This window comes from Nicotiana sylvestris, chromosome 8, assembly GCF_000393655.2.
Source record: "Nicotiana sylvestris chromosome 8, ASM39365v2, whole genome shotgun sequence".
Classification (NCBI taxonomy): domain Eukaryota; kingdom Viridiplantae; phylum Streptophyta; class Magnoliopsida; order Solanales; family Solanaceae; genus Nicotiana; species Nicotiana sylvestris.
In genome coordinates, this window is record NC_091064.1 from 184220152 (window position 1) to 184235138 (window position 14987).

The 14987-nt window shown below is 44.4% G+C and overlaps 1 protein-coding gene across 1 annotated transcript; it reads right to left on the reverse strand.

Annotated features, from left to right (window-relative positions):
* Positions 1 to 13431: 13431 nt before the first annotated feature.
* Positions 13432 to 14331, reverse strand: LOC138876111 (uncharacterized). The gene is made up of 2 exons (XM_070155007.1): positions 13753 to 14331; positions 13432 to 13650 (listed from the first exon to the last, which is right to left on the reverse strand). The coding sequence occupies exons 1-2, from the start codon at positions 14329 to 14331 to the stop codon at positions 13432 to 13434; spliced, it is 798 nt and encodes a 265-aa protein (XP_070011108.1).
* Positions 14332 to 14987: the final 656 nt, after the last annotated feature.

The following is a 14987-nucleotide window of genomic DNA, read 5'->3' on the forward strand; positions in this document are numbered from 1 at the left end:
ATGGAAAATATGACTTGTGTGCAAAATTTGAGGTCAATCGGACGTGATTTGGTAGGTTTAAACACTGAAAGTATAAGTTCAAATTTTAGAGTTCATTAAGCTTGAATTGGAGTGTGATTCATGATCTCGATGTTGTTTGATTTGATTTGAGGCCTCGAGCAGGTCCTTGTCAAGTTATGGGACTGGTTTGTATGATTGGACGGGGTCCCGAGGGCCTCAGGTGGATTCCGGATGGTTAACGGATCCAAATTGGAATTTGGAGAAGGTTTGATGCTGCTGGTACTGGTATGACCGCATTTGTGTTTAGGTCGCAAATGCGACATCACATTTGCGAGAGGGAGCTCGCATTTGCGAATCTGGGGACTGCTGAGGGGGATCACATTTGCGAGGGGGCCATCACTTTTGCGATGCTGTCTTCTTCGCATTTGCAAAGAATTTTGTCGCAAATGCAACCATGGAAGGGAAAGATGGGCTTCGCATTTGCGATGCCTTTGCGCAAATGCAACCATCGGAATTGCGAGCTGGGAATCGCAAATGCAACTTCTGCGTCTGGTGTGATAGCTTTTTATTCCGAGACTTAGCCCATTCCCCTCATTTCCCACTTGGTCTTAAGCGATTTTTGAGATCATTTGAGGTGGGATTCCATCATCATCAAAGAGGTAAGTAATTTCTACACATCATAAGTTAAATACATGGACTATGGGTAGATTAACACGTGAAAATTAGGGAAAACCAAGGGTTGTAGATGAAAAACCTAGAATTTGGTAAAAACAAGATTTAATCACGAAATTTGTTAGGGAATGGAGTAAAAATCATATATTCTTGATCCTTAGGTTATGGGTAACAATTTTCTTCAAAAATTTCCGGAATCCGGGTGGGGCCCGCGGATGAATTTTAGGAACCTTGCATTTAGGGTTGGGAAATTGGTTTGATAATTAGAATATGAACTTTTGAGCATGTATTGACTAGTTCTTACCCTATTTGAATAGTTTTGGATCGTTCGACTCCAAATTGGAGTTTGAACGCGTTCTTGAATTGGAATATAAGCTTCGGAGCGAGGTGAGTCTCCTTTCTAACCTTGTAAGAGGGAATTGTCCCCATAGGTGAGTTAATTGGTTATGTGCTCCTATTTGCGGGGGCTACGTACGCACAAGGTGATGAGAGTTCATGCGTAGCTACTATTATGCTTTAGTCCGGGTAGTTTAGGGACCAAAAGCATGCGTACTTGTAATAATTGCAACCTTGATGACAAACTTAAAATGTTTAAAACATATCGAACGTGTAAATGAATTTCTAAAAAAGGCTAGATATCATTTCTTGACTTTTAAAAGAGAAATTTGCCTTTTCCTGAATATTTGCTCCTTGATGAATTATCGATTTGATTGTTTGAATGTGTTTATCTATTGTTGAACGGGCTGAATACCTCGGTAGATTAAATAGATGCATCCATGGTTCGCGCCATTCGACCCTCTGGCAGTGCACAGTTTAAATATTGTTGGATGGGGTCGTACGTCCTCGGCATGATTTGCGCATGCTTGTATTGCTTGCCTTGAAAGTTATTGATATTGATATTTGCCCTCCTAGCCTTGAGATAATTGAAAACTAATAGATTATGAATCCGGAGAATTCTTAATACAAAAAGGAACTTTTACATGTTCGTGGCTTATTTGAAATTACCGTCGTTCTTAAGAAATCCATGATTACTTGCATTAATAATATATTATTATTGGACCACTAGTAAGTGTCGAAGTCGACATCTCGTCTCTACTTCTTCGAGATTAGACGAGATACTCATTATGTACACGTTGTTTTCGTACTCATACTACACTTGCTGTGCATTTTTGTTGCATAGGTTCAATGTGGCTAGTGACTTAGTGGCATAGCGGCATGGTTGATATGAAGACTTAGGTGAGTTGCATTTATCGAGACGACCTGCAACCAACAGAGTCTCCTTCAGAGTATTGTATTGTATTTTTACTTCTGTCCATTTGTATTCCGGACAGTTACTATATTTTATTTCATTCCCTAGTAAATGCTCATGCACTTATGACACCGGGTTCTGGGAGGATCATGGGATTTTTCAGTAGTTAAATTTTGTAAAGACATCCTCATTCATTCAGTGGAGTTTATTATTTATTATTCATTTGTTTAAAGGAAATGATTTTAAAACAAATAAAATGAGAAATTGCTAGTAAATTGTTGTTGGCTTGCCTGATAGTGGTGTCCGGCGCCATCACGACCCTTAGTAGATTTTGGGTCGGGACACTGCCGATAGAGCGAGGCAGTGGAGGTGGAGATTCCCGGCCCTGATGAAAATATAATGGACTACAAGACCAGCTTCCTTCATGTGTATACCTACCCGTTCACCTTGGGTCCTGCTGATTCCTCTAAATCCCCCCCCCCCCCGAAAATAGATCCGATTATCCTTGATTTTTGTGACAAATATCAGGTGATGCTCGGTCAGATCTATCCTTCTGTCTGGAGGATAGTATTGATGCTACGCCATTTTACTGAAGGGGTTGTGGGCGAGACTTTTACCCTCAGCCATTTGATTAGGTTGTACAGCCCTCGATTTTATCGAGGTTTGATCAGGCTCCATAATCGATCCAAAAAATCATTTTTCTCGAGCACCGACAAGGGGAAGGTACGAGAATGGATGAGCAAGTTCGTCCGGGTAAGGACCTCAGATATTATTTCGGGTCGGAGGATGCCTTTCCCGGAGAGATGGAACACACAGCGTAAACGGTTTTCCCTTAACCATGTTTTGTAATTTTCTTCCATTTCCCCCCGGAATGATGACCTCTTTGTCGTTACACGTAGCTGTTGCTTGGTACTTCGAGGCAGTTTAAGACTTGCCGGGGTGGATCAAATGGTTGGACACCACGTTTCCTTATCATGTTCGGTCTTGGACTGACCTGGCCAAGGAGCGATGAGTGGCCAAGAATCATGGTAGAGCTTCTTTGCTGTCTATGTCTTAGATTTGAGTTTCTCCCTACGTCCTTGTGCTGACAAATTATGGTTATCGTGCTTGTGAAGGCCTCGGCGAGAATATGGATATGAGGCCGCCCTCTAGTGGTGAAATGGAGGCTTCGGAGCCCGGCAAAGGCAAGAAGAGGGAAAGTAAGGCGGTTGTTGACCCTCCTATGGCAAAGAGACCCAGATCACTCGAGTATCGAGCCGCTACTAGGACCTCTGCATCAACTTCAGGGGCGAATCCTGGAACTGAGGATGAGGATGACGATGAGTTCAAGTTAGCACAGAGGGTGAGGTCGAGTGCGGGAGCCTCGTAGGTGCCTCGATCGGAGGCTGCTGAGTCTGGAACAGCGAGTTGTGAAACGCGCATATCAAGTTATAGTTCCTTTGTGAACGATCCGACTATACAGGCCTGGGCCATTTGGCGTCCCTGATTTTGCCGATGGCGAATGATAGCGGCAAACTCAACCTTACACAATGGTAGGAAGAGCGGGCGCTAAGACTTTTACCCGAATAGTGGTATCGGGGTCAATTTCCCTAGGGAGCTTGGAATGGAGTTGCGTATTTGTTCAGACTAGGAATGCGTGTTTGCTCCTAATTATGCTTCTATCATTTTTTGGGTCGATTCCTAATTGTATCAACTACAAGTTTAAGCTAATTTATGCTAAAGGGAGATGTTCTAAGTTATGATTAATATAGAAAAAGGCACTAGGGTCGTGGCATCACCTAGGTGGTTAACTAACGGGTAGAGACTACTAATAATAGATTGACATATTTGGGATCAATGTTATAACCGTTGCACAATTATACCCACTCTCACACCTCTCGGTAGAGAGAGCGATTTTGCCCAATTGACTCTCTCGAGACCAATTGGGTAGGCCAATTAGACCAAGCAACTAGGGTTCAAGTAGGGTGATTACTCTCTCGAGGTTTAACCCGTTAATTGGGACTACCATTTCTCATGGGTCCACCCCAATTCCTTGTTGGGTCAATTTTGGGATCATAGACTCTCTTTCTCAAGAAGAGTCAAGACCCACTAAGCTAGAATCAATGTTTGCAACCAACAATACTTAATTAAACCATAACATTAACCCAAATAACAAACACCCAATATCAATCTATCATTAAGAAGCTACACCCATTAATTACCCACACTAGGGTTGAGCCACAACTCTAGCTAATGGGTTTAACTAAACATAGCTAAAGAAGAAAATGAAGAAATAGAAGATGAAACAACCATATTAATTAATTGCTAATGTTAAACTACAATAATCTATGATGAAACTAAGCTAAAAAGGCCCAAGATAGACCAAAACATAAGCCTTACGAGTGCAATAGCTATCAGATGTACCCAACTTAACCTAAAAATGGTAAAATGTTCTATTTATAGTGGGCTGGAAAAACTGGACAAAACTGCCCCTGCGGGGTTAGTGCGGACCGCACAAAGATGGCACGCGGCCGCACTGGGTTGCTTGACCTCTGAATCTTGCTCTCTGAAGATGGTGATGCGGACCGCACAAAGTTGGAATGCGGCTGCATGAAAACTGGCGCGAATCGCACAAAGTTGTTGTGCGGCCGCATGAATGGTTTTGGCAACTCTTCTGAACTTCACTGATGCGGGCCGCGTGACCATAGAGTTCGGCCGCATGAAGTCGGACGCGGCCGCGTGGTTTGCTTCTGGAATATGACACTCTCTGAACTTCTTGGACGCAACCGCATAGCAAGATTGTGCGGCCGCATGAGTGAGACGCGGGCCGCATGAAGTGGGCCGCGGCCGCATGAGCTTGACTTGTAGTTTCACAGTCTCTGAACTCCTATGGTGCGGCCGCATGACATGATGGTGCAGTCCGTACCAAGTTCTGAATGTCCTTACTTTAATGATCTTTGACACTTGAGCAGGCTTCACTCTAATTTGAGCCGATCTTTGACGATTTGTCACTTTATAGCTCAAACCTGCAATCAAGCGCAATCTGTAAGCATTTTGGGACTATTTTGTAGCAAATTACACTCAAAGCGCAGGCAAGTATGGGTATCAAACATGTTAAAATCCTACTTATCAACTCCCCCAAACTTAAACCTTTGCTTGTCCTCAAGCAAACAAAACAAGACCCACCCCTCAAAGGCAACATCCAAGCAATTTCAGCTTTATCCTAAAGTAACCTCAACAAGCATCAATTGGGACTAACAATTGCCCTCAATGTGAATGCATCATTAACACATTTAAACTTTGAAAATGTGTGGATCAAGTGTGACACAAGAGCATCAAGAGTTGACACATTTCATCAAAGAACTTTTCTCAATTACTTTGGCCATTGTGGAACCCAAACTCACACATCCTCAACTCTCCCTAAGTGAACCTCACCTTTTAAAGTATTGACACACAAACCGAGGTTGATGGATTTTCACTCATCTCTCTCAAGGAAGAGGCCACAAGTCCGGCTCTAAGTACCATATGTTTGCCCCTTATGTAAGTATCCACTAATGTAGGTTCCCTTCAACTAAAAATCATGTAGGCTTTTGTGGAGTCATTGTGAAGGCTTTTGGGTAAGGGTAGGACATATTTTTGTTCAAGTGGGTTCAGTCTTCCCTTAAGCACTTCTTTTGATTCATTTTGGCACACTTTCTTGACTCATTTGAGTATTCACTTCTTTTTCAAAGGGTTAGAGAGACACATTATCACCCTTTCTTATGCAATTCAACACAATTTTCCTTTTTCTACTTTTTTCACACCCTTTTTCACTTTTGTTTTCTTTGAATCCCCTTTTTGACCTTATTCAATTAGGTCTTTCTTTTTGTCTTATCTTTTCTTTCTTTTTTTTTCATTACCTTTCTTTTCTTTTTGCTTTTATACCTTTTACCACATTGTTTCCTTTCTTGTCTCCCCCCAAACTTAGATATTTGCCATCTACTCAAGGGAAGATTTGGGTGCCAAGAGAGGGTATTATTAAGAACGGGTATAGGCTTGTAGATTTGGTTCTTGAAAGAAGAAGGTTCAAGGCTCAAAAGGGTTAACTAGGGATCATTTCATTGGTAGGTCATGGAATTGTTCAATCTTAGCATTTTGGATCAAGGAGAGCCTACAATCACTTCTCAAGCCAAATTTCACCTAAGATTTTGCCTCAACAAACATTCGGGGCAAGTTCTAGACCATCGGCTCGGGACTTGGACTCGCAAATCGAATTCTCACCACACACACTCAAGGATTGCTAAAGATATCGAGTCGAGGGCCCACAACGACCTTAGTTATGATTCAAGCGCACAATGGTCCAATACGACCACATGATGACTGTTTGGTTAACACAAGAGTCTCAAGGCCACGACTTTCACCATCCTAAGCACAACATTATGTCTTTGACCATGGGATCAAAGGCAAATGTGTTAGGCCCAAGCGAAGCTTTGCCTGAGGTACCTTTGACTGCAAAAACGAATCGTGGCATTAAGAAAGAACCCTTAAGAAAGAAAAATCAAAAACGGACTCAAACCCTTAAGAAGGTTGTCACGCTATCTCTCATTGGGAAGAGCCACCCGGTTCGCACAACATTCTACCCTTGGAAAGAACCGTGGCATTAAGAAAACCAAGGGCTTATTACAAACGCCAACACAAAATAAAAAGGTTACGAGCCTGCTATGAAACTAAAAACGAAAAATTTTAACGAAAATAGAAAAATCGAATGAATATGTACAATAGGGGAGTAGAATATACAACGGGGGGGGGGAATGAATATGTACATTAAGTAGAAAAGTAACTAGAATGAAAAGTTATGTACATGCCAACTATCAACTAGCAACATAAGCTAAGAGTCAAATAAATATGTACAGTCATCTCAAATGTATCAACCATCAAAATACAAAATGGTAGGGCGCACCCCCATGAATAAAAGCTGGCATTATCCCCAATGCCAACTACCAAAATAAGCATATAAACAGAGAAAGGATATAGAGTGGCTCCTCAAGCCCGATCCGTCGTCATGGGCTGATCAGTGGTCCCCTGGTCCTCTGTACTAGCGGGAACCTCAGACTGGTTCCCGGCCTGCTGCTGCTCTGCTGCTGGGACAGGGGTCAGGTCATGGACCGGCTGAACATCTGGTGGAGCACTGAAAGTATCCTCCTGAACCTGTGCTACCTCTATCACAACACCCTCAGTGCTAGAAAGCTTCCTCTTCTTCCTTGGGTGCCTAGGCCCCTCCTCCTGTTGTGGCTCCGGTACAACTACTGCTGGTGGAGGTGCTGACTTATCAAAGAACAAGTCTAAAGGCAGCTGGTCTGCCTTTAGCTTGTCAACCTCAGCTCGGAGCTCCTTTACCTCTTCCTTAGATGCCCAGGATTTTCTCATCTTCTTGTGTTCTCTGGCAAACTCCTTTAGAGCTTTGCCCTGTGCATCAACTGCCTTTGTCAAGGCAGCCTGAGTAGCCAAAATCTTCTCCTGGTTGGCCAGGAGTGTCTTCAATGTCTCCTCAATGGACTGAGGAATCTCAACAGTGGCTGGAACAGACTGGGCTGCAACTGTGGTAGCCAAAGTGGACAACTTGGATGTCGAGACTGACATCCAGTTGTTCAAACTGGCTAATGTCTTTGCTAACTGCTGGGCCATGAGGGGGTTGGATTTGGATGTGGGAACTACTGGGCCAGTTGAAGAACTGGGACCTGTAAAGGAGGATGGGATGTCCGGAACAATAGTGGCAGCAGGAGTAGGTGGCTCAATAGAGGCCTCTACCGCAACTGGCTCCTCGGACTGGCCAGTCGGGGCAGAGGTGGATGCTTTTCCCTTCTTATCCCCCTTCGGGTTGTCCGGCCCCTGAATATTAAACCATGAGAATGGGGACACCGGCCGGACTCCAACATCGAAGGGGTATTTTTTCACCTTTGCATCTTCAAAGTACATTGTTAGGGTGTTCGGGTAGGGGTAGTTTCTGTCCGTATCAATGCCAATGGATGTGATCACACTGTACATAACATTCCCCACATTGATGGGGAAACCTGCAATGATGGATGCAATGAGAACCGCTCGGGTGATTGGAATGGTCTGGTCATGGGACGAAGGGTCCAACCTGTTGCATACAAAAGTTAACAATCCTCTCGCCTCAAAATTAAGGTCCTTTCGTAGTATTTTCTTCCCCACCTGAATCCACTCTGGAACAGTACCCGACTGAGCTAAGAACTGTGCCACCCAAGGACGAGCTTCCTCTTTCAATGCTAACTTCTCTCTGTACAGAGAGTCATCTTCCTCATTGAAACCCAAATATTCGTTCAACGCCTCTCCCGAGAACACTATCTTCTTATCCCGCACTTTGGTTGCAATTGACCCTTCTTTTGCATGGGCCACATTGCTGTAGAATTCCTTCACCATATGTTCATTTGCATCGACTAGCTCATCTTTAAAGAAATCCCACCCCACTCTAGTAAGAAATTGTTCATGGACTCAGGGAAGGTAGGGTAACAAATCCCGGGTGACTACTCTTCTTTCTGGAATCACCTTCTTCTTGGGCCACACTTCCCGGAATTTATGAAAGGCCACCTCGCTGACAAATCTGTCCTGCCATACAACTGGGTTTCTAGTTCTTTCAATTCCCCCAACTCTAAGTACCCCACTGTCCGGGACCTCCTCATCACTCTTGTTTTTATCTTCTGCACCCTCCCCGAATTCTGAAGCTGTGGGGGAGGTGGAGTATTTGGAACTTCCTGCTTCTGAGCCCTCAGACGACTCAGGTTGTATAATAATTGGAGCTTTAGCTGGGCCTGCGGGGCTTTCCTCGAATCAGTTGAGACATTCTGGGAGCGGAGGTACTCACTCCCCGACTGGTCTTCATCACTCATCACCTGCTTTCTTGTTTTTATCTTTGGTTGGGGAGTGAGTTTCTTCAATTTTGCTTTACCTCCCCGGGAGGGGTCAGCTCCTCATCCGGGTTGTGTAGCTCCACGCCCTCGTTGTTTAACCATTTCCTGCACACAAATAATTCTAACATTGTTAGTTCAGGCAATCGCAGAGTTTTAAGTACAGAACAGAAACACAGACAGAGAACAGGTGATAGCAGTGCGAACCGCACAAACAAGGCATGCGGACCGCACTGACCAAATTGGGAAATGAACACCTCTCTGATTAGGAACCATGCGGACCACATGAACAAGGGGTGAGGCCGTGTGGGGTCCAGTGCGGTCCGCACAAACTGGTCATGTGGCCGCATTGGCAATACTGTTAAAATCTGGTGCCCTCTGAACCTCACCCACGCGGACCGCGCAAACATGGGATGCGGCCGCGTGGGGCATGGAGCGGACCGCACAAACAAGGCGTGAGGCCGTGCTGGGAAGTATCAACCTTTAGGCTCAAGGCTTACGCGAACTACGTAACAGAATGATGCGGCCGCGTAAAAGGCATGCGGACCACATAATCAGGGAATGCGGCCGCGCTGGGCTATCATTACAGGGGCAATTAGGGTTTTACAAAAAACTCAAGTCTGTCACATTTTAGCATCCTACTTTGTCCCTACTCATTTATAACATGCCCATCATTTAAAAGAACAACAAGAACAATATAAAACTATCCTAATCATGAAACGACGAAGAACAAAAAAGAAAAACGAAGAAGTTATGACTAGGGAAACATGTATAAAGTTTAAATTAATACTAAGTAAAGACTAATGTGAGAGATATGTTACCCGGAAAGTGAAGAAATGATCTTGATATTAACACTAAGAGGGGTCTCTGAATGTGAACAGTAACTTTTAGGGCTCAGGGGTTAATTTTGGCGAAAAGTTCTAATGAAGATCCTAATGGTCTATTTATAGGAAACACAGTGGGGCCCATCACTTACCGTCCAGTGTGGCCGCGTGAACACGACCGCGGGCCGCACTGGGCCTTTACCATTTACCTAGTGCTGAAACGAAGGCACGCGGACCGCATAAGACGGGCTGCGACCGCATGAGAACCACGCGGTCCGCTCAAAGTGGGCCACGGCCGCGTGAACGCAGTTCAGAGACTGATCATTCTTGTCCTTCACCGGTGCAGACCACACAAGCAAGGATGCGGCCGCACTATCCATCTTCAGAAACTTGGCAATATTTTCTTTGGCCGGTGCGGACCGCACAAAGTGGGATTGCGGCCGCACGGTCACTGTTCAGAGACTGTGCACTTTTTGCACAGTTGTTTTGCATTGGTTCAATCACAATTCCTGCAACATCTCACAAACCATTAGCTCAAAAATCCTAATCTACAACAGAAATAAAAAAAGAAAGAAAAAGACATGGGTTGCCTCCCAAGAAGCGCCTGACTTAACGTCGCGGCACGACGCATGTTACCATCAAAGTCACTTCAAATGAATGAGTGCCACCACGGGGGTGTCATCAAACTTTCCCAAGTAATGCTTAACACGATGCCCATTGACCCGGAAAACTTTACCATTTTTGTTTTTGAGATCAATAGCTCCAAATGGGGTTACACCAACAACTTCACATGGACCACTCCACTTAGACTTAAGCTTTCCCAGGAATAACCTCAACCAGGAGTTGAAAAGAAGAACCATGTCACCAACTTTGAATTCCTTCCCTCGGGTATACTTATCGTAAAGGTACTTCATCTTGTCCTTGTACAAGGCCGCGCTGGAGTAGGCATGAAATCTAAACTCATCTAGCTCATTGAGTTGCTCAACCGGAGATTCGCAGTGACATCCCATTCTAAGTTCAATTTTCTCAAGGCCCACATAGCCTTATGCTCCAATTCCACCGGAAGATGACAAGCTTTCCCAAACACCAACTGGTACGGAGACATACCAATCGGGGTCTTATAAGCTGTCTGATAGGCCCAAAGAGCATCATCTAATTCCTTCGATCAATCGGTCCTATTGACATTGACAGTTTTGGACAAAATACTCTTGATCTCTCAGTTGGAAACCTCAACTTGGCCACTCGCTTGAGGATGATAAGGAGTAGTCACCTTGTGATTTACACCATACTTGGCAAGCAATGAATCAAAAGCCCGATTACAAAAATGAGAACCACCATCACTAATGATAGCACGTGGAGTGCCAAACCTTGTGAAGATACTCTTTTTCAAGAACGCCACCACACTTCGAGCTTCATTGTTGGGCAAAGCGACGGCTTCGACCCATTTCGACACATAATCAACCGCTACCAAGATATAGGTGTTCCTACAAGAACTCACGAATGACCCCATAAAGTCGATACCCCACACATAAAAAATGTCCACCTCTAGAATTGTGTTGAGAGGCATCTCATCCTTTTTAGAAATCCCACCAGCTCGTTGGCATTCATCACATCTCTTGACAAAATCACCGGCATCTTTAAACAAGGAGGGCCAATAGGAACCGCAACTAAACACCTTAGAAGCCGTCCTCACCCCGCCATGATGACCACCATAGGGAGAGGAATGACAAGCCTCCAAAATACTCAATTGTTCTTCTTTCGGGACACATCGGCGAATCACACCATCGGTGCAAATATTGAACAAATATGGATCATCCCAATAATAATCCAAACTGTCCCGCTTGAGCTTCTTCCTTTGGTTAGAAGAGAGCTCATACGGGATTATACCGGTCAGAAGATAATTTGCCACATCGGCAAACCACGACATATCATGCATAGATACTGCAAGGAGTTGCTCATCCGGGAACGCATCATTGATTTCAAGGCCGTCAGAAGGCCTCCCCTCTTCTTCCAAGCGGGACAAGTGGTCCGACACTTGATTTTCACTTCCTTTTCGGTCCACAATTTCTATATCAAACTCTTGAAGAAGTAGCACCCATCTCATCAACCTTGCTTTTGAATATTTCTTGGTCATAAAATACCTAAGTGCGGCATGATCGGTATGGATAATCACTTTGGCCCCCATAAGGTATGGTCGGAACTTTTCCATGGCAAACACAATAGCTAGCAACTCCTTCTCGGTGACTGTATAGTTTCTTTGAGCTTCATTCATCGTCTTGCTTGAGTAGTACACCGGATGGAACATCTTGTTGATTCTTTGGCCCAAGACCGCCCCTACCACAACATCACTAACGTCACACATGAGCTCAAATGTCAAGCTCCAATTGGGTGCGGTAATGATAGGGGTTGTTGTCAACTTGTGTTTTAGAAGCTCAAAAGCTTCCATGCATTTCTCATCAAAAACAAACTTGGCCTCCTTCTCTAACAACTTGCACAACGGATTAACTACCTTAGAGAAATCTTTGATGAACCTTCGGTAGAAACCTGCGTGCCCCAAAAAGCTCCTCACCCCTTTGACAGAAGTAGGGAGGTAACCTTGAAATGACTTCAATCTTGGCTTTGTCAACTTCAATACCTCTCTTCGAAATCTTATGACCCAATATAATACCCTCTTCTACCATAAAATGACATTTTTCCCAATTGAGAACTAGGTTTGTATCTTCACATCGGGCCAACACACGGTCCAAATTTGTCAAACATTCCTCAAAGGAGTTTCCCACCATGCTAAAATCATCCATAAAGACCTCCAATATATCTTCCACCATGTCGGTGAAAATTGCCATCATACATCGTTGAAAGGTCGCTGGGGCATTACATAATCCAAACGGCATCCTCGAAAATGCGAATGTGCCGTAGGGACAAGTAAAGGTCGTCTTTTCATGATCTTCTGGGGCGATGAGAATCTGATTGTACCCCGAATACCCATCTAAAAATCAATAGAACGACCGACCCGCAAGGCGATCAAGCATTTGGTCGAGGAACGACAACGGGAAATGATCCTTTCGAGTCACCTTGTTAAGCTTTCTATAGTCTATACAAACTATCTATCCTGTCACCATCCGAGTAGGAATCAACTCATTGTTAGCATTGGTTACCACAGTTATCCCGTCATTCTTCGGTACGCATTGCACCGGAGAAGTCCATGAGCTGTCAGAAATAGGATACACCACACCGGCGTCAAGCCACTTGATAACTTCTTTCTTGACCACTTCTTGCATAGCTTCATTGAGTCTCCTTTGGTGTTCAAGTGAGGGCCTCGCATCCTCCTCCAATATGATCTTATGCATGAAAAAGGCGGGGCTTATACCCCGTATATCCGCCAATGTCCATCCGATTGCCCTCTTGCGCTTTTGTAGAACTGCCAAAGTGGCGTCAACCTGCACGTTAGTCAAACAAGACGAAAGAATAACAGGAAAAGTGAAATTAGGGCCCAAGTATTCATACCTGAGGTGAGGAGGAAGTGGTTTCAACTCCAACACCGGCGGCTACTCAATAGATGGCTTGGTTGGGGGAGTTTTGCGATTCTCAAGATACAAGGATAACTTCCTAGGCTCATAAGAATACGATCCCATACTATGCAAAGCATTTACACATTCAACTCTCCCAGCATCATCATCAACATCCATGTTCAAGAGCACGGCTTCAAGTGAGTCCTCAACATTCACCATTGCACTTGTGTCATCCACTATCACCGTCGTGACAATGTCCACAAACGAGCACACCTCGGTGCTATTCGGTTGCCTCATAGATTTGCACACATGGAACACCACCTTTCATCACCAACACGGAAGGTCAACTCTCCCGCCTCGACATCTACCAAAGCCTTCCCAGTAGCTAGTAAAGGTCTTCCAAGGATAATTTGCACCTCAAAATCCACCTCACAATCCAAAATAACGAAATCAGCTGGCAATATGAACTTATCAACACGAACAAGGACATCATCAATAATCCCCAAAGGCCGCTTCATTGACCGATCCCCCATTTGAAGCCTCATAGAAGTTGGACGAGGTTGTCCAATTCCCAAGGTCTTGAAGACCGAATATGGCATTAAATTGATACTTGCCCCCAAGTCACAAAGGGCTTTTGCAAAGTTGGCACTTCCAATGGTACATGGGATAGTGAATGCTCTGGGGTCCTCAAGTTTTGAAGCCATAGAATGTACAATTGCGCTCACTTGATGGGTCATCTTGATTTTCTCACACTCCATTGATCTCCTTTTTGTAACCAAATCTTTCATGAACTTTGTGTACCCCGGCATTTGCTCGAGTGACTCCACCAAAGGCATATTGATAGTCAAACTCTTCATCATCTCAATGAATTTCTTAAATTGGTTGTCACCCTTTTGCTTGGCCAACCTTTGAGGATAGGGTGGAGGAGGTCGAGGTAAGGGTGCTTGGGCTTTGGGCACCACTAGCTCGGGCATATCAATCACGTGTTCCCTAGACGGGTTCACGGCCTCTTGTGTTTCCTCCTCAACCTCACGAACATTAATCCGCACATCATCTCTCACACTTGGTTCAACTACATCTTCAACCACCAAAGGCATTTCATTATCTCGTAACTCATCTTCATCTACTATAACTTGGTTTCCTCTTGAGGAATGCACATCACCGCCTCTTCCACTTCGCGTTGTCACCGCCATCACATGATTATTGGCCCACCCTTGGGTTTAACTACCATATCACTTGGTAGAGCACCCTTTGGGCGAGTATTTAAAGACTGGGAGATTTGGCCTAATTGCACTTCCAAGTTCCGGATAGATGTGTTACGCAAAGCTAATTGGGCCTCAAAATCTTGGTTCTTTTCCATCATTTGCTCGAACATGCTATCAATTCTCCCCATCTCGCTTCCGGACGAACTCGAACCTTGAGAATGAAAGGGGTGGATTGTTCGATTGTTGGTACATGGGGGGCCTTTGAAAACCTTGCCCCCGGTTGCCTTGGTTCCCGCTATTGTTCCACCCTCTTTGATTGTTGTTGTTGCCCCAATTATTATTACTACCATGCCAACTTCCTTGGTTGCCTTGATTACCCCAATTGTTGTTTTGGTTGTTGTTATTCCAATTACCTCCGCCTTGTTGTTGATTGCCCTAATTACCTTGAAGACGCCATTGTTGATTTGAAGAGTTACCTCTATTCCCTTGATAGTTGTTGACATATTGGACTTCTTCGCTTTGATCATCATAGCACTCATTTGAATAACCACCACCATCATTGTTGGTGTCATATTGTTCACAATTACCTTGAGGTTGTTGTCCTCTTTGCCTCCTTTTCAACATAGAAACACCTTCCATTGCGT

Coding starts and splice junctions, on each gene's coding strand:
- LOC138876111 (XM_070155007.1), bottom strand. CDS start 14,331: ATGGCGGTGACAACGCGAAGTGGAAGAGGCGGTGATGTGCATTCCTCA. Junction 13,651..13,752: donor AAGCCCTTTGTGACTTGGGG/GCAAGTATCAAT, acceptor CGGTCAATGAAG/CGGCCTTTGGGGATTATTGA.